The sequence below is a fragment of the Dasypus novemcinctus genome, chromosome 8 (genome assembly GCF_030445035.2).
Source record: "Dasypus novemcinctus isolate mDasNov1 chromosome 8, mDasNov1.1.hap2, whole genome shotgun sequence".
Lineage (NCBI taxonomy): Eukaryota > Metazoa > Chordata > Mammalia > Cingulata > Dasypodidae > Dasypus > Dasypus novemcinctus.
In genome coordinates, this window is record NC_080680.1 from 106,457,690 (window position 1) to 106,484,830 (window position 27,141).

The window sequence follows — 27,141 nt, forward strand, 5'->3', positions numbered from 1 at the left end:
GCCTTTCCATTCCGGGACGTGACTGCGACTGGCCCATTGGAGAGACGACCTCTAAGCCAGTCTGGTTCTGGCACTTACAGAAGCAATCACTCCCCACACAGGGCGGCAGAAAGACAGGGTGTGGGGAGGGGACAACGCGTGGACCAGCATCAAGGTGGGTGGCCTCCGCTCAGCCAGCCAGTCACACAGGAGGCCACGTGAGCCCCCACCCAGCCTCCTGCAGCCGCACATCCTCACAAGGTCGGTGCCGCCCAGGACAGAGCTTTCTACATGCTCCACCCCACCGAGCCCTCAGGACAGCTCCATCGAGATCCAACACTCCCACTTTATAAGAGAAAACTGAGACTGAAAAAAGGAAGTGACTTGGGCAAGGGCTCAGGGCCCGGAGGAGGAGGCGGTGAGACTTGAACCTGGTTCTGACTCCACGGCCTGCAGATGTCACCCCTCCCCTCTTCGCCTCTTGCCTGGCACTACCCAGGCATCGGCTGACCATCCCGGGAACGACAAGCCCAAGCCCCTTCTGCCACACCCCCTGCCGCCTCGCCAGCTTGAGATGGGTGGGGTCTGGGGGAGAGCCAGGGAAGTCCAGACAAGGCGGGGTCGTTGCCCAGCTCCATCCTTCCTTGCTGTGGAGCCTGGGGCAAAGACCCTTTCCCTAAGCCTCAGCCTCCCTTCTTAGAAGACGGAGGACAAGTCCCACCCGGTGGCAATGTCTTGAAAGAGAGAAAAGGGGATCCAGAGGTCCTTTGGGAATGTAGGATAACTGCTACCACTCTCGCCTCTACAATGCTCCTCCTCCTCACTGACGGGCTCACCATTTTCGGGGCACCCCCTAGGGGCTGCGTATGGCCTCCCACCACACCTGAGTCACGCTAATCTTCCCAGCAACCCTGTGAAGGAGGTGTTATCACCACACCTATTTCACCAACGAGGAAACCGAGGCTGGGATAGGGGCAGGGACTTGCCCAGAGCCCACTGCCAGTGCAGGGTGGAGCTGGGCCAGGGTGCTCGTCCAGGGCAGGCCTCCCCTCCCCTGGACAAGGGTGGGTTTCTCACGGAAGCAGACTGGCTGGAGGGATGGAGGACTCAAGGCCTGTAAAGGGGAAACCACATGGAAAGGCTGGGGTGCTGGGGGGTGGGTTCTAAGGGCCTTGCCAGCTCAGTCACTCCAGCCCAAGAAAGGAAGAAACAGGCCCAAAAGAGGGTGAGGGAAGGGAGGGTGCAGTGGGGGCCTTGGGCCCCCGAAGGAGGAAGCCGAGGAGAGAGCTGTTCCAGAACTCCAAAATAAAACCTGAGATCAACGGAGCTGAAGGGCTAGAAGGGGACACGTGAACAAGGGGAGGACAGAACCCGAAAGCGCCCGGTGTGGGGATCAGGATAGGGAGGCCCAAGGCAGGTAGAGGGCCACCTCCAGGGAGGAGCAGCCAGGCCTGGCCTGAATGCGGCCAAGACCTCACCCCGGCAGGACTGAGTCCCAGGCTCTCTTCAGCAGCCACTGCTGGAGACGAGGCCTAAGGCATTGATACGCAAACTTTGGTGAGCGACAGAATTCTTCAAGTGCCAAATGTGCCTCAGAGCTAGCGGCTGAGAAGCTAAGAAGGCTTCTGAGGCCCTGTCCCTACTCGGTGAGAAAGCTTGCTGCAATCCATTAGTGATGCCTGCCATGGGTTCGGAGAGAAGCGTGGCAGCATGTGTCGGCCATCTCTGCCTTTCAGGAATTCCCTGCTCTAGCCAGATGGTTTAGTCAGGCCATTTCCTCTTTCACAGAATGTCTGCCTCAACCTTTCTGCCCATCCTCAACCTGCTCAACCTTCAAGGCCGAGCGTAGAGGCATCTCTCTCCAGAAGCCTCCCCTCACGGTCTCTCCTCCTTAAGCTCCCACATCGCTGAGGGGCGCCTCCTGCCCTGGGCCACCCCCACCCACTCAGCCTCACCTCAGTTCCCCTGACGACGCCTCGTGACGACGCCGGCACCTCAGGAGAACGTCATCAGGCACCAGGTTCAGCCTCAACCAGCCTGGAACGTCAGTACCGCTAATGCCCACTTTTCAGAGCAGGAAACAAAGGCTCCGAGGAGCTGGTTCACCCAGTGCCTCACATTAGGCGAGAAACGGCCCAGACTCAAGCCAGCTGCCGGGCCTCAGGGCCAGAGCGCAATCTTGTCGCTGTCAGGCCACCTCCCCAGCCCACACAGACAGCTCATCATTCCTTCCAGGCCGAGAGCAGCTCCCCTCCAAATACACACACTTTTGTAGTCCCTGCTGTGGTGCAGAGCACAGAGCATGGCATTCAGCAGGAAATCAACACACACTTACTCATCTGTTTATAAATATTTGCAAGAGGCAAAGAGCCTGGTGATTAAGAGTCCCCGCCCTGGAGCCAGATTCTAATTCTGGTTCAGCCGTTTGTAAACTGAGACCGGGAGCAAGTTGGATAACCTGCCTGTGCCTCAGTGGCCTCATCTGTAAAGCGGAGATAACAACGGCATGGACTTCGCAGGGCTCTTGTGAGAACGGATGAGTTCGCGTAAATGGCTTAGGAGAGTGCCAGCACGGAGTTAACGTGCCTTACCGTGGCATCGTTGTCAGTGGTAGTGCATTTCTTGTCCGGCTGGGCCTGGACCAGGTTTAAACCTGTAATTCTTTATGTCTCCAGCTATTGTCTCTGGCCATGGAGATCCAAATACCCAATGTCTGGGGCTAGACCACACCTGCAGTCCTTTCTGTGGGGACTAGCAGTGCAATGGAGCTGAAAGAACTCAGCATCTGGTGCCATAAGGTCATGGGTTTGAGTCCAGACTTCTTGCTCCCTTTGGACCTCAGTTTTATCCTCCGTCAAATGGGAAGAAGGTTCCCACCCTAGAATTTTCACTGGGCGGCTTAGGGGAGAAGAGAGGTGAGGATGGGGTGACCCCGGGCCTGCTCTGCCATCTCAACCCCACCCTTGGCCTTCTTACCTTCCTGTGTCCCGTGAAGAAGAGGGAGAGGTGGTGCATAGAGCCGCCGTTGCGGCCCAGCTCCTTCTTGAGGGTGCGGGGCGAAGGCATGGCCCAGGTGGGCGAGGTGCCCTCGCCGTCGGAGCAGTGCAAGGTGGTGTCGGAGGCGAAGCAGGGCCCGCGGGCCTCCTGCAGCAGGCTGCCCTCGCTGTGCGTCCTGCGCCGCAGCGAGTTCTGCACGCGCAGCGAGAGGCCGCCCTCGGCGCCCTGGCCTGTCTCGATCATGCTGCTGCGCTTGGCCTCGCTGCGCTCTCCGTAGTTGTCATCGCTCGTGTCGTCCTCGTCTTCCTCCTCGCCCTCATGGCCCTCGTCCCCCTCCTCGGCCTCCTCGGCCTCCTCCTCGTCCCCCGAGCTGCCCCCCTCTGCCCCTGACTTCTGGCTGTAGGCGCTATCCAGCCGGACCTCGGGGATCACAAAGGGGGGCCTGGAGGTCGCGGGTGGGTCCCCTGGGCTCGTCGTCTCCTCGGCAAGGGCCCCAGCGGACAGGGGGAGCTGGCCAGGAGGCAGGTCTTGGCAGGGAGGAGCAACCTGGGCAGGGGGCTCCCGGCTGGTGGGGAGGACTTGGCCGAGGAGAGCGTCCTGGTTGGGAGGCGTCTCTTGGCCAGCAGGGAGGTCCTGGCAGGGTGGGGGGGCTGAGGCTGGAGGGGGCTCCTGGCATGGTGGGGAGTCCTTGCTCGGCAGGGGGTCTTCGCCTGAAGGGGCTTCCTTGCCCGAGGCTGAGTCTTCGTGAGACAGAGATTCTTGGCCAGGGGAGGGTACCTGGGCAGAAGGGGAGTCCTTGCTGGGTGGGAGATCTTGGCCTGGGGGTGGCTCCTGGCCGGGAGAGGGGTCCCGGCTGGGCGGGGGATCCTCAGCACCTGGCCCCTTCCCTTCCTCCAAGGGCATTTCCTTCTTCTCAACCACCTCCGGCTCAAGCATCTGGGGAAAAAAAACAAAAAACAAGAAAAGTTCAGAAGGGGCCAGCCTCTTTGCATGGGCCAATGTCCCAGGGGTGAGCGCAGACCTAAGCAGTGTTCTGATGCCTCCACCCCTCCGTCTGAGAGCCAGAAGTGCCTGATGGGGACCTGAAAGCCCCTGGCTCAGCCGGCCAAGGGATCTCATCCTTGTCTCTATGCTGGAAACTTCCGCTCCCTCCAAAACATCGCTGGTCAGGCGGAAGAAAAGAGGCCGAGGTAACTACCATTTATCAGCTCCTATTGTGTGCCAGGCACTGTGCCAGCTTCAAATCCCTCTCTTACATAATCCTCCCAAATGTACCACTTTTCCAGAGAAGGAGACAGAGATGACGTCACCTCTGGGAGTAAAGGAGAAGCCAGGCCGGCTCAGCCTCCACGGACGAGAACCAAAGTAGCCCCCAAACCGGAGCAGTCACTGTGTGGCAAAACCGTGAACCCAGACAAAGGGTGTCTTCTATCCGCACCAATGTTCAAAAAAAGAAAAATCTCCCTGAATGTCTCGGTATGTTTTGAAACTCATGAACTGGAATGAAGCCAGAAAACATTGCCCACACCTTGATGAAACAGATGCCGCAGACAGGTGGACGCTCACAGGGATCATCCACCCAGGAATCTTTAAACCGCGTTTGGAGGATCCTCGGCGGGTCCATGAAACACAAAGCATTCCCTGCCCCCACACCCCAGCCGAGGAGCACCCAGGGTTGGTGCTGGGTTCCTAGGTAGATATCATTTGGAAAGGGAAAAGTAGTTCCCTTGGGGGAAAGTCTGAAAACCCTCTCTCTGCCTTGAAGAGTGGGACTCAGAGCTGGTCAGGAGGGCCCAAGGTGCTGCAACCCAACCAGGAAGCAGGTCTCGGGCCTGGGCTGGGCCCCTCGTCACACCTGAGGACTCTGGGATGCTGGAGCAAGAACCATTGAAAGCCCAGACGGTGTCCTTCGAGAGGCCACAGGCACCGAGAACTGATGGGAGAGGAAGTTCCCTCAAGCCCCCGGGAGCTGTGCAGGCAGGTACACGGGAATGCACACCCACCCACGTACCCCCCGTGCAGAATTGCGGGAGTAATTGCCCCCAACATATGTTAAAAGCTCTTGTTCATGTCTGTTTGACAGATGAGAAAACTGAGCCCAAAGAGCAGTGACATATGCCCTAGGGCACAGCTGCCTAGAGATGGAAAGGCTCTGCCGGAAACTGCTCCTCCTGAGAGGTGCCTTACGCCCTGGGTCGTGGGTGGTGGGGAAGCCCCAGCCAGGTGTCACATCGGGGAGGGAGTGAGCTGGCCAAGGCTCCGGCAGGGCTGCCTCCTGGGAGCCTGAGAGGTGGGGCCCTGCGGAACAGAGGCTAAGCAGGACTCTGGGTGGACCTGGCCAGGATTGGGGGGCGGGGGGGGGAGCGCACCCCGCACTCTCGCTCCCAGGCGCAGCCAAGGACAGGCGCCTGCTGGCCCTGGGAATCCTGCCTGGAGCTGGGAGATGGTTCCCAGGACCCCTGGGACCTCGTAGCCTCAGGCCCTGAGACCTCAGCAATCCAAATCCCCATTGCACAGATGGGAAGGCGGAGGCCCAGGGAGGACACGGGCCAATCTGGAATCATAGCCGGGCCAGGCAGAGCTGGCCCAGACCCCAAGCTAACTGGGGACCACCCCCCTGCCTGAGTGGCAGACAAGGAGAATGTACTAGAGAATGTATGAAGCACATAAAGGGAGTAGTGGTAATAATGGTGACTGAAAAAAAAAAACAAAAACAAATCTAGGGGGAATTCTGAGTTTCTGAGTCCAGGGACCTCCAAGAGTGGCACCTCTCTCCCATGGGCCCCTAAGAGCAAACTCTGCCAAACACGCAGAATCAAAGTTGCCACTTGCGATGCCAGAGCCCCTCTCCAGAATTCCCACATGGAAGCCCAGGGTGGCGCTTTGGCCCTGCCAGACTGGTCCTGGATGGGCAGAGAGACCCTCCATCGGACAGGAAGATGGAGGCCCAGCTGGGGCAGCGGCTTGCCCAAAGCCACCCCGCACCAGTCGGGGGAGGGCTCAGAGCCCAAGTCCCCTGGCCCCCAGCTCTGACCTTGTTCCCCGCGAGCAGTGCAGTCCCCAGCCCATCACCCCGCCTGCCAGGGAGCATCTCAATCAAGAAAAGCCAACGGCCCCACCACCCGCTCCCGGTACCCCACATTCACATCACCCCCCCTCCACGGCCAGACCTCCCCCCCCACCTGCCTCTGAGCATCCACGGGGAGAGACGGGAAGGAAGCAGCCACTGAAGCCCTTGGAGCCTGGCACGGAGTGGCCCGAGAGGGGAGCAGGCCTGCATTTCCCCTTTGCTGGGCGCTGGGGGTGGGGCCTGGGCCTGTCCCAGCGGTGACCCCTTGGGGAAAGTGCGGCGGCAGCCCCAAAACCAGAAATGCAAGTCAGCCTGCCTCGGCCCACCCTGCCCTAAACAGAGGCCAAGCCAAATAAAGCCAGGAGGGGAAGTGCTGGTCCCCAGAGGCCCCTGCCCAGAAGACCCAGCGCGACCACATCCAGAGACCCCAGTCGAACCTTGACCTTGACCCCACGTGGCACTGCTGACCGCAGGACTCTGGCAGAGCCTCTCAGTCTCTCAGAGCCCGTTTCCTCACCCAGATAGAGCTCAGGACGCCTTGCTCCCAGGACTAGCCCCTGTGCCCCTCTCAGCGCCTGGCCCAGTATTTGATCAAGTGGCACCTATGAGGCGATTAGCCTTCTTTTAGACATGGGGACAGCGAAGCCCCGGGGGTAAGAGAACTGCCCAAGGAAACCCAAGAAACCAGAGGCTCTTGCGGGTTAGAACTCCTGCCTCGGGTCCAAGGGTCTCCCTGCTCCCTTGGCCCCTTGCCTACCAGTGCTTTGGGGATCTAAAGGGCAGAGGGCGGGTCTGCGAGAACCGGGGGGAGGTAGGGAGGGAGGTGGGGGCTCTGGAGCAAAGACAGGGACCCTAAGGAATCCGGGGCTGGGGGGTGGCGGGTACGAGAGAAGCAGGGACAAGAAAGGATTTGAAGTGGGGGTCACATCAGAGAACGAATGCCGGGCGTGGGCTGGACCCAGAGCTACACAATGACACACACAGCACTGCGCTCCGGAAAACCATGCGGGGCAGTGTGAGCAGGGCACAGTGGGGGTGGGGGAGGGGAGGGGTGGGGCAGGCGTGCATTCATTCTCCCATTCATTGATTCTCCAGGGACTGCATTATGCACGGGGGTAGGTACAGCAGACACAATCCCTGCTCAGTTGAGCAGAAAAAACAGACGAGATAACTGATCTTAATGAGTGTGGCAAGTGCTATGAGGGAGGAAGTGCAGGCAGTTGGGGACAACCGGTTAAGCAGCTGTCGCAACAGGTTGGGAGAACAAGAACCCAAGCCAGAGTGCCCCAGAGAGACCAGCCTGCTCAGCCCTGGGATGGGAGGGTCAGAATCTTTCCCATCAGTCCCTGCTTTGGCTGGTCTGGGCCAGGGTTAATTCTGCCCATGTCTCGCCTGCTAGAAGCTCACAGGAAATGAACCAGGCCTTCTAAATGGAGCTACTGTTTAGGATTTAATCAAATCCTCATCCAAATCCAATCCAGGTCTCAGAAGAGGCAGGGGAAAAGGTGGCAGGCATGACACCCAGAGCTCCTGATCACATCAGCTGTGGCGCCTGGGTGGGGGCGGCAGTGGGCTCCCGGAAGGAACTTGTCTAATGCCACTTGGTCACTAAATTGTGGAGTCAGGAGGTGAACCCAGGTGTGCTGACCTCAGTCACCCTGCAGCCATCACTTCAAGGCGACGCATCTCATCTGTCACTGATGCTCAGAATCTACGCTCAAAAACCTGGGGGAGAGGGGTGGACATTGGGGTTTGCATCCCTGTCCTGAGGTGTCCCTGACACAGCTAGGATTTTACAGCAAGGGCACAGGGCTGGAGGCCTCACTCTGGCATTTGCTCACTGTGGGATCCCAGGCAGCCACTTCTCCAAGCCTGGTTTTCTCTGCCATGGAAAAGGGTAGTGATGTCCCCCTATTCCAGGTACTAAGTCTGAGAAAGGATGATAAAGGGCTCTGTGAACTGGAAGGTCATTTGAGAAAAGGAGAGCCTGTTAGAATTCCTGCCCAGCCCTGGACCTCCAGGTTTGACTTTGGGGACGGGCTTGCTCCTTCAAGTTTGGCATACTCTGGGCTCCCAGTCCAGCTCCAAAGCTCCCGGGTCCCTGGTTTGATACTGACTTCCAGGAACTTCCACTTCTCAGTTGAAGCTAGGCTCCTCCAGCCCAGACTCAGTCCAGTGCCTCCAGACATCCAGAGATTGGAGCCACCACCATTGCCTCTGCCACCAGCTTGGGGGCCCTCCAGGGACCTTCTCTTCTACCCCTACCCCCAGTGCAATAGGCTTGGCAAGTCCAGGAGGATGGAGGTAAAACTTTACGGTGGATATGGATCTCCACTTTAGACATACTGGCTAGGTGATCGGAGCTTCCCCTCTCTGTGCCTCAGTTTCCTTAGGCATAAAACAGAATAAACAATTAATTCCTCAGAGGGTTCCTAGGGGACTGAATGAGCTGATGCACATCTAGAGGGCGGCACTGAGCCAGCACAAGAGCGCTCAATAAACCGTGGGCCCAGGGCCCTGCAGCACTTCTGGGCTTTGACTTCATCTCCCTGTGTTGTCTTTACCCACCTCCCTGACCCCTTCTCAACACCATTGTGGGCCTGTCCTCCGTGTCTGTCAGGACCTCCTCCAGGGCCCTCCGGGGCTTACTCTACATGCTCTCATCCACTCCCAAGGCTACAATCACCATCTGGCTGCGGCTGACTCCCAAGGTCACACAGCCAGCCCATGCCTCTCTCTTGAATCTAGATAATAGAGTCAAGTATTCACCAAATCCTAAAGGAACAGGGAACAGTGCAGCACCCGAGCACTGTTCCAGGCTCTGTGGATACACAGAAAGGAGAAAGACACTGTCCCACTGTCCCTGTCCTCATGGAGTTTACAGACTAGTGGGAGAGGACCAGCATAACCAAGTCACTACTCACAAACATAAACTATGATCCATTATATGAAGGAAAACGATATGGTGCTATGGGAGAGAACAAAGGGGAGTGTCAGAAAAGGCCACCTGTGGATCTGATCTCCCAGGCAGGCAGGGCTCACTAGGTAACAAAACAGCATGTGCAAAGGCCCAGAGCCAGGAAGGGGCTCAGCACAATAGGGGGATGGAGGGGATGGCCCTGTGGCTGGAGCCTGGGGAGGGAGATGGAGGGAGCTACCCTGGCCTCCTTCTGGATAGCCCACAGGTGCACCCAATTCAGTGGGCCCCAAATAGAACATGTTATCTTCCCCCAAGTCCATTGCTCCTCTCGGGTTCCCTGTATCAATACTGCCACTGCCAGTTAGTTGCTAATCAGAGACCTGGGCGTCATGCTTTCCTTTCCCTTCACTCCCTGTTGCCAATCCCCAACTCCTGCTAGCTGTCCCTCATAAAATATCAAAAGTCTTTCTACTGGGCCCATGCCCACTACTGCCACCTTCCTCCAGACCAACTCAGAAGGATGAGGCTGACCTCCCAGCGGCGGTCCAGACCTCTCTGGTCCATGCTGGGCACTGTAGCCCAGAAAGAGCCTTCTAAAGAGAAATCTGACCTTGTCAGTCCTCTGCTTAAAACCTTGACATGGCTTCCCAGTACCTCCAGATAAATTACAGATTCTCTGGCCCTGGAAGACGCTGGCTCCAACTCTCCCTCTAGCCTCCCCTCTCACCACTCCCCATGTTAAGTGTTCAGTGGTAAGCGAATGAATGAATGAGGCCCTGCCCTGATCAAGATGGCACAGTGAGATGCTTCAGAGCTCCAGCAAAAATCAGCAGAAACATCTTTTTCAAAGCTCCAGGAAACAATTAAAGGACTGCAGTAAAAGGGCAAGTGCCAAATCAAGAAAAAGGTACCCTGGCTGGCCCTTCCTCCATGCTTCAACCGGCTTAGAACAGAGCCAGCCCACACACCCAGTGCGGACCTCTGGTCTCAGTGCCTGAGGGAGCAGAGTCACTCTTGCGCACATAGTAGGAGCATATGTGTCTGGCATAATTCTGTCTGGTGGTAGCTTAAAGGACCGGCTGTCCCAGAACTTGTCCTACATGTAAAGGCAGTTCACGAATTCTCTGTAAAACGCTGTAGGAGCGCAGTCAAGTCGTGCTGCCTGGGATAAGGAATAACTGGCTGTAGAACATGCAGTGCAATGCCCAGGACAGTGAGTAAGTTGTTTACATAGGGCAGTGGGGACATTCAGAGCCTTGTAAACTGGGGAGTTCCTAGGGCCACATGTGCAAGCCCAAGACAAGATAAATGCACAAAAAGGATCAGTGTGGTCCCTATGCTTTGGCCTGGAGACAAACTCATTTTATAGATAAGCCTGAAGGCAGGTCAATCAGCAAAGACTAGGAAAGGTATTTTCTTCTTCTCCTCCTTATGGTTCTTTTTGTTAGCTCTTGGCAGTCAAGGAAAATTCTGTCATAACACTAGCTGGATACAAGCTTAAGGAACAGACACCTCAAAGTCTAAAAGTCAGGAATAATATTTTAAAATATCACAATGTCCGGATTTCAACGAAAGACTACAAACATACAAAGAAACAGGAAGCAATGCCCCAGACAAAGAAGAGATTAAAACATTAGAAACCATCAATGAGGAGGAACAGACCTAGGACATACCAGACAAATATTTTTTTTAAAAAGTTCTAAATATGCTCAAAGAGCTAAAGGAAAACATGAATAAAGAATGAAAGGAAATATCAGGGAAATAATAGATGAACATAAGAATATCAATAGAGAGACAGAAAGTATGAAAAAGAACCAAACAGAGCTGAATACCACAGTAACAGAAATTTTTAAAATTCCCTAGAGGGGTTCAGCAGCAGATTGGAGCTGGCAAAAGAATCAGAAAACTTGAAGATAAGACAATTAAAATCATCCCAACTAGTATGTGGTTAACAAGACAAATCTGAGAATGTTTTCTCATGAATAATAACAAATATTTAATACTAATATAGGGTGTTAATAATTGGGTGGGTTGGGGGAAAAAGATAGGGGCTATAATTAATAGTAGTATTTTAATGATGCTCTTTCAGAGTTTGTAGCAAATGTTTGACAGCAATGAAAGTTGCTGGTGGCAGGGAAATGTATAGGACCCTCGTATAATGATATGCATGTTTGTTTTGTAAATTCACAAATTTTTACTATACATTTATTGTTTATGTATGTTCATGTATGAATGATATACTTCAATCAAATTTTAATTAAACAAAATCATCCATTCCTTCTTCTTCCCAGGAGCAGAAAGAAGAAGGAATGAATAACAGTAAACATCAAGCCTGTGGGAGCCTGTGGGAAACCATCAAGCATACCAATTTATGGATGTGGAAGTCCCAGAAGGAGAAGAGAGAAAGGGGCAGAGAGAATAGTCAAAGAAATAATGGGTGAAAAGTTACCAAATTTAAGGAAAGACATGAATATACACATTCAAGATGCTCAATGAACTCCAAACAGAGTAAGCCCAAATAGACCCACACAATGCAATGTTATAATCAAACTGTCAAATGCCAAAGATAAAGAAAGAATTCTGAAAACTGCAAGAGATCAACGTGTCACTTACAAGGGAGTCTCAATAAGATTAAGTGCCAATTTCTCATCAGAAACCATGGAGGCAAGAAGGCAGTGGGATGACATATTTAAAGTGCTGAAAGCAAAAAACTGCCAACTAAGAATTCTTTATTGGGCAAAACCATCTTTCAGAAATGAGGGAGAGGTTAAGACTTTCCCAGATAAACAAAAGCTGAGGTCATTTGCCACCACTAGACCGACCCAAAAGAGATGCTAAAGGGAGTCTTGCAGCTTGAAAGAAAAGGACAGTAGCCATTAGATCAAAACCCCATGAAAAAATAAAGATCTCCAGGGAGGGTAACAACCTGGGTAAATATAAAAGCCTGTACTATTGCATTTCTAGTTTATAAATCCACATTTCACTTCCGACATGATCTAAAAGGCAAATGTATAAAATGTAATGAGAAATCTGCGGTTTTCGACTCATAAGGTATAAACATGTAATTTGTGACAAGTACTGCATAAAAGTGGGGGACAAAGGGGTATAGGAATATAGTTTGTGTATACTTTTGAAGTGAAGTTGGTATCAAAGCAAATGAGAACGTTATAGATTTAGAATGTTAAATTTAAGCTGCATCATAAAAACAAAGCAAGTATCAGAGGATATGCAAGCTCATAGAGACAGAAATTAGGGAAGGGCACAGAGAGAATGAGGAGTAAATGCATAATTGGTGTAGGGCTTCTGTTTGGGGAGATGGGAAAGTTTTAGTAATGGAAGGTGGTGAGGATACTGCAATATTTTGAATGTGATGAATTCCATTGATTGGTATGCCTGGAGTGGCTGAGAAGGCAAAGTTTATATTGTATCTATGTTCCCACAATTAAAAAAAGAAAAAGGAAAGAGCAACTAAAGAGGCAATGACAATTAAATGCAATACATGATACTGGATACGATCTAGTAAAGGAGGAGAAAATGCTCAAAGGGACATATGAAAAAATTAGAGTATAGACTATATTGATGTTAAAAATTTCTTGAACTTGATAACAGCACTTAATGGTGGTAACATAAGCAAATATCCTTGTTCTTAAGAAACGTGCATGGCAGAATTAAATGTGCAAGGGCCATGATGTATACAGCCTACATTCGAGTATTCAGAATATGGATAGACAGATGATTGGTAGATAAATGGATAGAGCAAAAGTAGCAAAATTTAAAAATTGGTGGATCTGGGTAGCTGGGGGACTAGAGGTATATTGGACTTCTTACAGGGAATTTGTATTATATTTTAACCTGCCCTGTAAGTTGAAAAGCATTTCATAATAAAAAAGTTTAAAAAAAGAACAAAAAACTGAATGAGTGATTCAATGAACTCCAAGGGGCCCACGGGACCACCTAGACTCAGTACTCAGATCCACTTCCTGCCGGTCCTTCCAAGTCCCAGGTAGAGGCTCCCTCGGATGCCCGGGCTGGAGGGCTCTCTGCAGCCCTGCAGAGCTGGGCTGGCCCTGCTCTCTAGGCCCCGGGAAGACCTGCTCTGGCTCAAATCCCTCCAGAGCCCTTGTCACAGGCCAGGGCACGTGCTGGGTCCTGGAGCCAAACTGCAGCAAGACCCATTCCCTGCCCTGAAGGTGCTGGGGGGTGGCCCTGTCAGGCTCCCCCTACCATCACTGCGGCCTCCCCCAGGAAGTACAGGGGGCTGGGGAAGTGCTAGGGCGGCTGCTGGGGGAGGAAGTGGCAAGCTGAGAGCTCGAGGGCTACGAGGGGAAGGCACAGGAAAAGATATTCCCAACTGAGCCGAGGGCCAGCATGGGACCTGCCCGGAAGCACTCGGGGTGCCATGGGGCAGGACTCTGCCGTTGTGAAGGCATTTGGACTTTACTCTGAGGGCCGTGTTCGCTTTAAGGCTGAAGAGATAGGAAAGGTGGAGCTAGAGCTGGTGGCAACAGAGACTGAGAGAGAAAAAAAAAAGAAACAGTGAGGAAGAAGGACGGGGTAGGAGAGTGGGGGAGAGAGCCCCGGTTGAGCGACTACCGCACGCGGGGCCCTGGGCTCCACGTACACCACAACCGTAGAAGGTCGGTATGCACCGGCCCCTTTTGGTAAAGAAAAAAATGAGGCTCGGAGAGGTGAAGCAACATGCACAAGATCACGAAGCAAGAAAGTGGAGGAGTTGGAAAAACTGCCAAGTCCCGCTCCTTCTACAGCCCCGTGATCTCCCTTCCTGCCTCCTCACTCCCTTCCTTCAAAGACATTTCCTGAGCACCCACACAGCCAGGTACAGCGCGAGGCATTGGAGAGGCCGCGGTGAGCAAAACCACAAGCAGAGGCCCTGCACTCAGCCCTGGAGGTGATGGAGGGGCAGGGAGTCCAGCTCACCTGGCTGGGAGGGGTGGTCCAGAATTCCATACCGGCCTCCCAAACTCTCTCCCTCCCAGGGACCACTTGACAGGTGCAGGCAACGAGAAGCAGTGGCTTCTCTGTGATGTTCCACACTTATACGTGGTTACACAAAAACGTTCTGCAATGCCAGGAAGATCCCAGGAAAGGGACTCACACAGCGCTGTGGTCACAAGAGCAGGTTCTGGAATTGGGCAGGCCTGGTGGGATTGAATCTCACTCCCAAGCAGTGTGGCTTTGAGCCAGGCACTTTCCATCTCTGAGCCATCCCCCTCGCAGGGCTGCTCTGGCACACACACAACTGGGTCCTTCCTCTCTACGGCAAGGGGGTGGGGGTGGCTCTCCCTCACTGGTGAGCACCAGGGACCCACCCAGAAATGAAGACGACTCCAAGCAGGGATAACTTTGAGGGCGGGAAGCCTATTGCCAGTGAAGAACTGGGGTCTGGAGACAATCAAATCTGGGTTCAAATCCTGACTCTTCTACCTCCTAGTTCAGTGCCCTTGAACCTGCTTGATCTCTTTGAGCCACAGTTTCCTCATCTGTAAAATGGTAGAAAGACCAAGTACCTACGTCACAGCATCGCTGGAATCTGATCCACATAAAGAAAGTAGTAATCCAGGGGCTGGCACACAGTTGGCGCTGGATAAACATTTGCCATTCTTGTCATTGTCATTATTCTAATCATGGTCATTCACATCATCAGCCCCCTCCCCTGCCTTGACTCTGGAATAGGACACGATACTCTAACTCTTACAACAGTCCTAGGTTTCGGGTGCTGCTGTGGGGATATGTCAGGACCCGATACCCTGGAAGCTGGGAAAGCGGATGAGTCTGTGCCCCACCTTCCCTGGGCTGGGTCAGCTGGGCTCCCTGTGTGACCCGGCCAAGTCCCTCCTTCCTCCGGGGTCTCCCTTTCCCTGGTGGGGGGGGGGGCAAGGGGCGGGAGGGAGGGGCTAGGAACTGTCCAGTTCTGAATCTCAACTAGCCTGGAGAGTTGGATTCCAGAGTTGGGGGCACAGCCAGGTCTCCTGGCCGGTCAGGAGAAGCCCAGGGGCAGACCTGCCCTTCGAGAGATACTCCCACTTTGTCTGTGACCCCAGTTCCTAAAATACCTTCGCCTTAGGACCTTAGTGCTGTGGGTGCCGGAGGAGGGGCGACTCTTCCACTTGAGGACACGGGAGCAGAGAGCTGGTCACTGGGCTTCAAGCCCTGGGGTCGGAGAGTGGCCCCACGGCCCCAGGCACGCCCCGGCCTCCCTCACTACCACCCACGGAGGCGTGACGTCGAGGCTGGGTGGTGCTGGGTGTGCAGTCTGCTCCAAGCTCACCCTCCTGTCACCTTCGGGGCTGCACAAGTCTGACTACACTCTTCACCCGCTCAAAGCCCTCCAGCCGCCTGGTTTAGAGTCCCAGGTCCTTCCCCTGTGCATTCTGGCCCTGTCGGCCTCTGCCACGCTGTTCTCTCTTCTCCCCGCCCCCGCCCCACCCAGCCTAACTGTGTGTAGTTCCCCAGATACACTCTACTCTCAGGCGCCTCTAAACCTGTGTGCACACTGCGCTTCCTGCCCCGAACCTGCTGGCCGTCCCTGTCCACATGGCAAACCCCCACTCAGCTCACCCACAGAGCTATTGCCCCTGAATTTCTGACAAAAGGTGATACCACCCTACAGTGGGGAAAAGGTGGTCTTTTAGTAAATGGTGCTACATCAACTGGATATCCACCTGGAGAAAACGGGTCTGGACTTCTACATCACGCCATGCATAAAAATCAATGTCAAGTGAATTTTAAAGCAAAATGTGAAACATAAAGCAATAAAGCTTCTAGAAGATAACATAGGAGAATATATCCATAACCTCATAAAAGGCAAAGAAATAGAACTCAAAAAGATCAACAAATTGGACTGCATTAAAACAGAGGACTTCTAGTCTTCAAAAGACGTCCTTCTAAGAGTGAAAAGGCAAGCCACAGTATGGGAGGAGATATTTGCAATGTGTACATCTAACAGTGAACCTGATCCAGAATATTTTTTATAATTTTTTTTAGGAGGTACCAGGTATTGAACCCAGTACCTTGTACATGCGAAGCAGGCACTCAGCCACTGAATTACACCTGCTCTACCAGAATATTCTTAAATTCTCACAAATCAATAATAATAATAAAAAGACAGACAGTCCAATAGAGAAAAAGCGGAAAGAACTGAAGCAGCACTTCACGAAAGAGGAGATCCCGATGGCCAATAAACATTTGAAGAGGGATCAACCTCATTAGTCATCAAGGAAATGCAAATTAAAACCACAACTAGGTCTTATGCCATAATGTCGGTGAAGACCAGGCTCAACGGGCACCTTCAAGCCTTGCTAGAAGGAGGGCGTAACACTTTGGAGAATTATACGATGGTAGTACGAAAGCTAATTATATACAACTCTATGACCCAGCAATTTCAAACCTTGGGTATTTAACCAAGAAAGGCATACGTATGTGCCTCAAAACATGCACAGGAATGTCCACAGGGGCACTGTTCAGTACAACCTCGAACTGAAACAACACGAATGTCCATCAACAGAAAAGCGGGTAACTCGCTGCTTATACACACAATGAAATACTACAGAGCCACGAGAATGAACAAAACAAACCTTCACGCAAGAGCACTGGTGAGTCTGGGAGTTAAAATGCTGACTGAAAGAGGCCAGCGTCAAAGAATGCACACTCAGTGATTCCATTGAAACCAAGTTCAGAAGCAGGCAACCCTGATCAACGACGCAAGCCAGGACAGTGGTGATCTCGGAGGCAGCGGCGACTGAAAGGGGGCACAAGGAGGGCTTCTGGGGTGCCAGAATGTTTTGTTTCTTGACCTGGGTAGTGGTCGAATGGGCGTGATCACTTTATGAAAATTCATCAGATGTATACTCAGAACCTTTCCATAAGTATTCTGTATGTTGATTTAAAAGTTATTTTAAAACAAACGAAAGTGCTCATCCCAGATCTCCGCTCCCCTGTCTGGGGCAGTCTTGCTCTGTGAAACCCTCGTACCCATCTCTCATAGACAGTCCGACTCTCCCCCTCCAACCAAAGGCTGCTACCCCCTCCTGCTTACTCAATGCCTACCCCGCACCAAGCACCTCGCATGCATCATCTCATTTAATAAGAGCCTCGTGTGTAATACAGCGCCACTGGCACTCCCGCTGCTAGCCTGACTCTGTGGCAACATGCACGAAGCATTTCTGAGGGCTGTGCATGTACCATCTCACCAACTCCTACGAGACTGGACCATTTCCTGAGGAAGCTGAGGCACGGAGCGTTTCAGTGTCTTGCCCAAGGGCATACAACTGTAAAGTGGTAGACTGCGCTTCTGCAACACATCACAACGCCTCCCCCAGGGAAAGCAGGAGCACGAGGCAGGATGCACAAAGGCAGTCTCTCAGCTAGGCAGGAATCCTGTCTACACCTGAGGGGGGTGGACAGACCAGGGTAGAAGCTAGCTTCCTCCAAGGACAAGAGCCTGTGCAACCAGATTCAACCTCACCTGCTGCAGGAAGCCTTGCTGTGGTCCCAGGCTGGGCTGGATGCTTCCTGTGGGTGCCCACAGCCCCCTGTGCCTCCCCGTGAAAGCAGTTACTGACTGTCACATGCCCATCCCTGGCACTAGATTATAAATATTGGGTGTTTTAGCTCTACACCTCGAGTACCTGGCAAAGTACAAGGCACATAATAGGAAGGGAAGGAGGGAGGCAGAAGGGACAAGCCCAGAGGCACTATTTGCATGAAGTGAAAACTTGGTTGATTGTGGTCTGAGCAGTGGTTTCAGCGTCCTGGCTGGACATCAGTTACAAGCCTTGGCTTAAGAAATGGCACGGCCCTGTCCACCCACCGTCCTTCTCCTGGCTGCCGCCAGCCTTCTCTCAAGGTTGCTGGCAGCCTTTGGCCCCCAGAGGCCCTGCGCAGCCCCTTCTCTTCCTCTCCCCAGTCCCCCTCCCTCGGCCAGCCTGCTCAAGAGCCCCAGGGTCTCCTACGAGCCCAAGGCTCACCCCACCAAGAGGTAAACCAGGACACAACAGAGAGCCCTGGCTAGGTGGTGAAAAGTGTGCCCAGTTCCAAATAACTTCCTGCAAGGCAGTAAGTTGGGAGCTGCTGACAACCTGGGAGCCACAGCGCCAGGTGCAAATGACGGCCCATGGTGGGCAGGGGAGGGGAGAAGCCGCAGTCCACCTGGCGCACAGGGCAGACCTGGCAGACGTCTGCACTTCCGGAGCGGCTACCTAAGCCCACTGCCAGAAGCAAGGGGCCTCCTGGGAGCTTCTCCCCGCACTCTTGTGCCTGGAAGCTCTGATCTCCTGGGTGGTTAGTGGCCTTAGCACCCCGGCTTCCTCCCCAGCCCACCCTGCAGTCGCCTGGGTGCAGCTGGCTGCGCAGGGGAAGGCAGCAGCTCCCTGGGGCTGAGCCTCGCAGGCCTGCTGTGAGCGGCTCCAGCTTCTCTGGGCTTAGCACGACGAGCCATAAGCAGCCTTGTTTATCCCTGGGAGGAGTGATGGCTTTCCCCGAGCAGTGACATCTTGGAAACCGCTGGCTCCACAAACAACAACAAACCTCCCAGCCTGGGCCTGGGCTCCTGCCCATGAGAAGGCTTCCGGCCAGAGGCGTCTGATGAACAGGTTGGGGGCCTGGTGTCTGCTGAGCCAGACCCTGACCACAACCCACGACTCCTGGAACCCAGGAAGAAGGGAGGGTCTGCTGCAGGCACTGCTGCACCTCAGACAGCTGGAAGGGGTCCGGCATCACCTGCTCCAGTCCTTGGGTGCTCTGAGGGAGAAAGTGAGCCAGACAAGGAGGCATATTTGCCCAAGACCACCCAGTGAGCTGGGACGAGATGGCACCTGAGCCTCCAGCCTGTGGACCAAGGACCTTCACTACTGCGCAAAGGAGAGCAGGGTCCTAGCCAGTCAGGCTTCAGATGCCCAACAGCCCCAGAAAGCGATGTGTCACAGGGGACATTTTGAAATGTCCCTCTGAAAAAGAGGGTGCACCAAGATGAGAGACCCAGGTCCTCGTCCCTGCTTTGCCACTGAGTCGCGTGTGACCTCAAGCAAGTTCCTGCTCTCCTGCCTCAGTCCCCTGTCTGTCCAGAAGGTACACAGGCTCAGCTAGCTCCAGGGCCTTGGAAGATCCAATGGGAAGCAGTTCTCAGAGCCCCCAGGGACCCAGCTGAGCCTCTTCTGGGGGAGCCAGGCAGAGCCACCTACCTGGTCCAGCTCAAGGAGGCCCAGGGAGCTGGGCTCCGAGCCTCTGAACCTGTGCAAAGGGCCACGAGCATTGCCTTCAAAGGAGCCCGGGCTGTCCTCTCTTCCCTCCAGGGTCCAGCCCACAGCGTGGACACCCGCCAGCCCAGAACGACCCCGAGAGGCCATTCCTCAGCCAGGCGCCCTCACCTCCTGCCTAATCCCACCCCCAGCCCTGTGACGCAGCCCCGATCTGCAGGAGAAGGGCCTCTCCCACAGGGCTTCTCATCAGGCCCTCTAGTTGGCAGTGCCCAGTCTGTGCCAGGCACAGGGCTAGGAGATGGGGCAGGTGGAGCTGACTTGGAAATCAAGGAAAACCCACCCTTCAGCACACCTCTCCTGCCAGGCACTTGGGACCAAGAGCCCACAAAAATAGAACATGAAGCAACCTCCCAGGGGGTCACCACTGATGAGCAGATTTCAAGTGGGGTTGTACTCTAGTTGTGGAAGTTTAGTGGGATTAAGACAAGGAGGGGAGGGGAGCGGAGGGGAGGGGAGGGGAGGACAGGCTTTCCAGCAGAGGAAACAGTGTGTGCCAAGGTGAGTGAGCTGGGTAGTGCAGTGGTTTCACTGATACCAAGGACGTCTAATCAGAAGCCCCACCGACGATCTCTAGCTCAAAGCCGCGGAAACTTGCCAGCAAGGGGTCCCTAGCCTCCGCTGCCTCCAGCCTCCTCCTCCCCCTTCGGCAGCTGCCAGGCTGACTGGAGCAAGCCCTGCTGTGGAACTTGGCTCCCTGGAGGGCCTGCCCTGAGCTAAACCATGCCACGTGCTAGGACCGCGGAAGAGGGGAGGTGTCCCTTGGCTGGACACGGAGGACTCAAGAGGCCCTGATGGAAACTTTGACTGCGGCCGCCGTGCCCTGCCTGGAATCCCTCAGGCAACAGTGGGGCAGGCGCTGCAGCTCCTTCTTTCCAGAAGCAGATGTGCCCACCCCAGTCATCATGAGAGGGGAGCCAGGAGTCCCCCCCCCCCTTGAGGCCTGAGGGCATCAGGACGTATAAAGTCCAGGAGTGTCCTTGTGGGGTCCACTGGCCTTGCCCTACACAAGGCATCTCAAGCCAGACCCGAACACCAGCCTCGAAGCTGAGGCCCCTAACGCAGGCTGGGGTGAAGGCTTCCATTGCACCTGTCCTCGCCGGCCTAAGAGGCAGAGGTCGTCTTCCGCCCTGGTCCCGGCACAGCCACAGACCTGCCATGTGAACTTGGACGGATCCCCTCCGCGCTCTGGGCTCAGGGTCTTCCCCCAGCCCTGTGGTCCCAGATCAAGGGTCCTTTCTGGGGACGTCTGGGCAAGAGAAGAAATGTGGAACTTCCAAGGCAAGGAAAGAAGCGGCCCTGTCAATGCTGGGGAGTTGGTGGGTCCCTCGCGGGTCTCAGCTGGAGTGGAGGGAGCAGGTGCAGGACCCTTACCGAGCAGCTGGGAGCCGGGGAGGCAGGCGACCCCCACTGTGCTTCCAGCAGACACTTCAGCAGAAGTCAAGTCTCGGAGATAAAAGGCAACCCCCGAGACAAGCCCCCGAGACCACCTCCTAGCAGGCAAGAGCTGCCGCCGGCACGGGCACCCAGCGCCCACCCGCATCCCTGACACGGTCACCAGCGCCACTGGGCGAGCGCTCCCTCTCCAGGCGGCGTCCTGACTTCCCAGTCACTGAACATTCCTTGTCTCTCCCAGAAAGGAAAGCCCGGCCGGGCAGCCTAGAAGTGGGGCGCAACAAGCAGTGGAAGCATGGCCTGGCCCCGCAGGGCCCCCACCCCTGACACGCGCGCACCCGCACAACGCTATCTCAGAACACAAGCAGTTCGCCTGCAACGCGCCTGTCAATGGCTGCCCTGGGGAAGAAACAATAGAAAGAGGGGCACAGAGTGGCATGGCTTGGGCAAGAAGAGCCCACCTCCCGCCCACCCCACACACGCCCCTGTCACCGAGGCACCTACCCAGGGCACTCCAGCGGGGACCCGGGCGACTCCTGGCTGCCGCTCCTGCCAGCCCGCCCGCCCGGGTCTCCACCCTGCTCCTCCGGCAGGCGGCTGGGCGGGCGGGCGGCCGTGGCCGTGGCAGCTCCTGGCGGCCGTGTCAAGCGGCTGCCTTCGCCAGACAGAGCTCCTTTGTGTCAGCAGAGCTATTTATGGACTTACCCAAGTTCCCCAGGGGAGCGGTACCTGCTGGGAAAAGCAGAACCAAATGACCAGGTTCCACCTCCCACATGGAGGTAGCCTTTTCAAAGCCCTTGCATCACCGGTCCCTCCCCCTCTTCCTCCTCCTCCTCCTTTTCCTCCTTCTCTTCCTCCTTCTCCTCCAGCGCCGTTCCCAAACACACACCCTCTCCAGCCGGCCGCCACCACTCCGGAGGGAGGCTGGCTTGCTTTCTTCCATCAAATAGGAAACTCTGTGATTTCCCAAATCACTTTCACCAGGAAGGAGTCTGGGATGTTTCGGGGAAGCGGGTCCCCAGCCAGTCAGTCTCCGGCCCCCGGAGGGGTCGGTCACGCGCTCACACGCTCACAAACAAGGGCTGCCGGGTCTGGGGCCCCTGGGGCCCATCTCCAGGGCGCGACTGGCCCCCAAGGGCTGCTCCGGAGAGAGAGGCATCCATCCCTCCTGGCGGCACTGGGCGCCAGAGCTGCTTCCCCCCACGCACATCCTGGGGGCTCCCCTGACTGGGACGGCACAAAGCGGCCGGACAAGCCGTGCTCCCCAGAAAGACGGAGCCAATCACCGAGGCTTCCCTGCCCACCCCCCACGCTGCTCTCATCCCAGTGGGCGGCTGTAATTTAACCCAGGGTCCTGCAGCCAACACACGCTGCCTCTGAGAATGCCACCGCCCCCGGGGTGGGGGAGCGGCCGCTTCAGTCACCGCCCAGCAGCACCATCTAGAGCAGTGGGACACACTTATTTATGTAGTGCCTCTGTGTGCCAAACTCTGGGGAATCTGAGGTGCCAGCGCTTGGGCTTTCCTCCCCCGTATGGAGGCTGAGAAAGACAGCCCAAAAGGGACATCCCTGGGGCAGTGGAAAGTGTACTGGATGGGGAGAGGGAGACAAGAGTCCCGGATTCTAGTTCCAGCACCAGCAATTTTAGGCTGGGAATCGTGGAGCAAGTCCCTGCCCCTGTCTGAGCTTTGGTTTCCTCATCTGACCTGCCACCTTGTGGCATTAGTAGAGACTCAGTGAGCTGGCCCTTGGCCACCCTCTCTTAAGCACTAGCCGGTGCCAGGCTGGTTCTGAGAGGTTTGCCTGCACTCATGGTTTTAGCCCTCGCCGTCGCTTTGTGAGGCAGGGGCTATTATCACCCTCCCTGTAGATGAGGAATGCGAGGGACAGAATGGCAAAGGCAATCACCCACGGTCACACAGCACGTTGGCTGTGCAGCTGGGATAGAAGGCGACCCCAGGGCGCCAGCTCCTACCCACTGCACAGCCCCACCGCCGCAGGGAGCTGCTTTGCCAGCAAAAGCTGTTCTCTGATGCTGCAGCTGTGGCTGCTGTCGCTTGTTGCCTGGTGTCAACAAATGTGCTCGGGCTGTGCCGGGGGCCGATTGGGGGGGTGCCCATCCCATGGTCAGCTCCATCCTCAGCACCCTCTCTACCTGAGCGGCAGGCCCTTGGCATGTCAGCACAGACAAAATGAGATGGAAGGGGACTCTATCCCTCCAGTCCCACCCTCTACCCCCACCTGGACCTCCCCAGCTGGAACATTCTCCCTGTGCCTCTTACTCTCTCCCTGTCTGGGGGCAGGACCAAGGCAGACCTTGCAGAGCCCAGGAACCTTCCAGATTGGAAGGCTGTCATCCTGCAAGCTCCTGGAAAGCAGGGCCCACCCATGGCCCAGGAAACAAGGAAGCAAGTGTCAGGATCTGGCCAATGCCAATGGACGGACCAATTCCCAGGGGCTTTGGCTTATTCCCAGGATGGACTTTCGGGTGCTTAGAGCAAGACTTCTTAGGGTGCAGAGCCTGAGTATAGGGTTCCTAGACATGAGTGGGACCATGGCACTTCATTGCATCTTCACCTTCTTCCATTCAGCAAATCGTTCTGGAGCACCAGCTATGCGCCAGGCACTGCGCAAGGCCCTAGGGACGCAGTGGAGAGAGTGGCAGTCCCGGGCCCTGCACTCAGGAGGCTGACAGGCTGGTGAGGGAGGAAAATATCAACCACATCGTCAGGCTAATGAGCCCATAATTAGACACTGTGCCATGATGGACACAGCGCTCTGCCAGCCCCGGGCGCTGGGTCCAGAACAGGCCTCGGCTGCATTCACCAGTGCTCTGGGCCGCCAGGATAATGAGGAAAAAGGATAACAGCTCACTGCCCCGAGGCCCAGAAGCTGCCAGGCCAGGCCAGGAGAGCAGCTAGTGCCCGGGGGAGCCCTGGGGCAGCCGGTGTCCTCTGCCTCCCCACTCCCTAGACCCCCAGGCAGCAATCAGCTGGGCAGGTGGGCTCTCCCAATGTGCAGCTGGGACAGGTAGGGGGACTCATGGACAGAGGCACCAGGCTACCAAAGCCAGAGGGCCCTTGCAGATCTTTCACTCCAATTTCCCATTTGCATGCAGGGAAACTGAGGCCCAGAGAGGGAAAGTGACTTCCCAAGGACACAGCCACTGAATGGCAAGGCTGGGACCAGGGATTCCTAATTCCCAGTCCAGGGCTCCTTCCACCACATCCCAAGGCTTCTCACCCTACTGTTCAGGACAAGAGGAAGTGGGACCTGGAAAGCAGCGAGATCAAGGTGGCCTACAGGTCACAGGAGTCAGCATCTGGGCTCACAGGGCCTGGGCCTCTCATCCATTGATCCACATAATTTATTTAGCAAACATTGATTGAACACTTCCTGTTCTAAGTATCATGGTTCTAAGCACTTTCCAATTATTGACTCATTGAATCTTCATATCGACCTTATCAGATATGGTTTCTAATATCCTCTTTTACAGAAGGGTAAACAGAGGCATAGAAAGATTAGGCAACCTGCCCAAGGTGACACTCTAGTAAGTGCAGAACTAAGGACCAAGCCCAGTCCACTTTCCACAGGGCAGCCCACGGAACTGTCTACCCCAAAAGTTCTCCTGAGAAGCTGGCACGCTCTGCAGCTCAGCCGTGCAGCCTAATGTCCCCACTGTTCAGATGAGCTGGCTGCAGCTCCTGGGACCAGGAGGGACAGCAGGGAGCCAGAGTGCAAGGCTGCTCCCATTTTTGGATGGCAGCACCACCAGGCAGAGTCCAAAGTTCCAGAAAGGTTCCCAGGAAGATGCAGCAGCAGGCTGACCACACATGGGGCAATGCCCTTCCCCGAATGCTAAAGCTATTGAACGAGCTTCCCCATCCTGGCTTCTGGTCCAGAGTCTATTTTGTTCAGGGGTGGGGAGGCGGGTGCTACCACTACAGCAGAATTTGAGCAGAAGTCAGGGAGAAGGTGGTCCCGGGGATGATCATTTGAATGTCTCTGAGTCTCAGTTTCCCCGTCCGTAAAATGGGTCTATTGCCTTCTGCCTCACTGGGCCTGTGGGGGACTAAACGAGGGGGTACATGTGAAGCGCCCAACACTCAGTAAGCACTCAAACAAATAGGAGCCATCAACATGGTGTTGTTGTTGCTGCTGCTATCATCGGTTAGAGGACAGAATTTACCTTGAGAGAGTGATACAAAGAGTCAAGTTCATTGTGATACTACCTGGTGAAGGTCTACTGTGGAGTATGATCTGAGAGCTGATCATCATTAATGTTTACTGAGCCACAGACTGTTATCATCATCCCCATTTTACAGATGAGGAAACTAAGGTACAGACAGGCTATGTGAGTCTAGAAAATGGCAAAGCAGGTGGCCCGGCTCCATCTCATGTCCCCTAAATGTCCTTCGCCTGGCCAGCTGCCTCTTCCTTATCAGGCAACAAGACCGTCCTCGGGGCCACCCAATCTGCTACTGAGAACTGTTTTTCCAACCAACCACGGCAAAGAGAAACCCACATGCAGCAAGTCACAAGACCAAATGTCCCCTTGCAGAGCTGGCCATGAGGACCTCTGCAGGCCGGTTGCTGCCTCCAGCCCAGGACACACATCGCAGTCACCCCAGGGGCATCAGCCTGACCTTGTGTGGCTGAGGCAGCTCAGGGAGGCCAGCAGGCATGACCGCCTCCCTTCCTGGCTCCCGCCCAGCCAGCGCACGCTGGCCCGAGATTTCAGGCTTTGGGGAGCAATCCTGGACCCGCTGGGCCTGGGCCAGCTCCAGGGCCGGGCTGTGTCCTGACAACCCGAGTTCCTGGGAAGCATTCGGCAGAGCCTCTGACTCAGACAGTCAGTCCGGCGGCTCGGCGGCTAGACGTGGTCCATCCACACCCATCCCTGGGTCCATTACCTGTCACACACTGCCCCCGAGTCCATGCCCTGCCTGGACTGCTGGGCTTCGGCCCAAGCCACCAAGACAGAGGGTCAGTGAGGGAAAGACTGGACCAAAGCGCGGGCTCTGCTGCTGCCTTCCTGAAGACCGGGAGCTAGACCAATTCCCCTCTCTGAGCCTCAGTTTCCCTGTCTCTAAAATGGGCGCTGGGGATGAACTACACAACGCTACTCCCAGAGGGGCCCACAGAATGGTACTGGTCCACAAACTGCTTATTTCCAATCTGCAATAAGGTGGTGAAATTGGGAGAGTTTAGAGACATTCACACTTATATGACATCGCCATGACATCCAAGTGCAAGATCAGCGGGCTGGGGTCAGTGAACAGGGTGTAGACGGGCTTGGCTGTTGTCAAACTGGCATGACCGATCACGCTGAGTGTGAGTTTCCCAAACACATCAGGCCCTTCACTGCAGCTGAGAAGCCGTGGTCCGGACGGCCTTGTTTCCCCAAAAACCCACGAAGGAGGCCTCTTCCACAGAACTAACACCTTCAGGGGACTCGTGACCCTGTCACCCAAACTGTGCCTCCTCCAGCGCTCCCATCCAGAGTGACGCCAACATTCCCGTCGCATGCATCCCTCGAGCCTGCTGTCTCGCCCCACCCCATCGCCTCCCCCGGGGGCTGGGCACATTCACCTCTGCCCCAGGGGAAGGAGATCGCCCCCTCCCTCTCCTTGCCTCTCGCCTTGATGAGGCCAGTGGGCGCCTCTGCACAGCTGAGCCTGCCGCCTTGGGGTGACGTTCTCAGGACTCCTCACAGACCCTCAGGCCCTGCCTCTGTCCCCGCTCCCTCCACCAGCCTCATCTCAGGCCCTGCCCCCTTCCTCGCTCCTCCCCCCATACCAACCTGCTGTGAGGCCCTTGCATATGCTGCACCCTGTGCCCGGCCACCTGCCTCCTGCCTCCAGAAGATTTCCTAAAGTTCCTGACCAGGTCCTTCTGACAGGTGCTCCCACCGGGCCCCTTGTCACAACTGTTATGAATTCATTCTTTACTGTTTATATTTGGTTGGCATCTGTGTCTCCTCCAATCACCCAACACACACACACACAAACACACACACACACGACTTGTAGGTCTATGGGGATGAAGACTGTGTTCATTTGTGAACTGCTGAGCAGAAGACATCTGAGGTTTTGCCTGTTCGGCCTCCATTCATCCTTCTCCATTGTCTGACTTTCTCTGAGGGACTACCCTTCCTTTCCTCACTCTCAGGCCACGTGATTCACGCGGAGCTGACCTGCCTCCCACTCCAGGGATGGGCAAGGCGACCCAGGCCTCAGCCAGTCAGCTCATCCCATTCTGTTGTCCTCAGTGACTGATTTTGGGATAAACAGTGAGACACAGGCCAGGAACTATCATTGAAATTGTTGAGGGAGTCAAACTGTAAGGCCATCACTCACTAAGGGAGTGAGCCAACACATCCATAGGAAGAACCAAGAGATGGACAGGGCAAGGCCAGTTCTTGGCGACATTGCTCAACCCCTGAATCCAACTACACCTGAGGGTTGCCCTCCAAAATCCAGTACGTTCCATTTCCTGGCTGAAGC

General features: G+C 55.3%; 1 protein-coding gene across 5 annotated transcripts in view; it reads right to left on the minus strand.

Moving 5' to 3' along the window:
- Positions 1-27,141, minus strand: part of RGS3 (regulator of G protein signaling 3) — a 129,544-nt gene that overhangs the window by 10,099 nt on the left and 92,304 nt on the right. For all 5 annotated transcript variants that reach the window (XM_071217038.1, XM_058302511.2, XM_071217039.1 and 2 more), the window contains one exon: positions 2,956-3,912. In XM_071217038.1, coding sequence (XP_071073139.1) covers positions 2,956-3,912 — 957 coding nt within the window. The remainder of the gene's footprint in view (positions 1-2,955; positions 3,913-27,141) is intronic.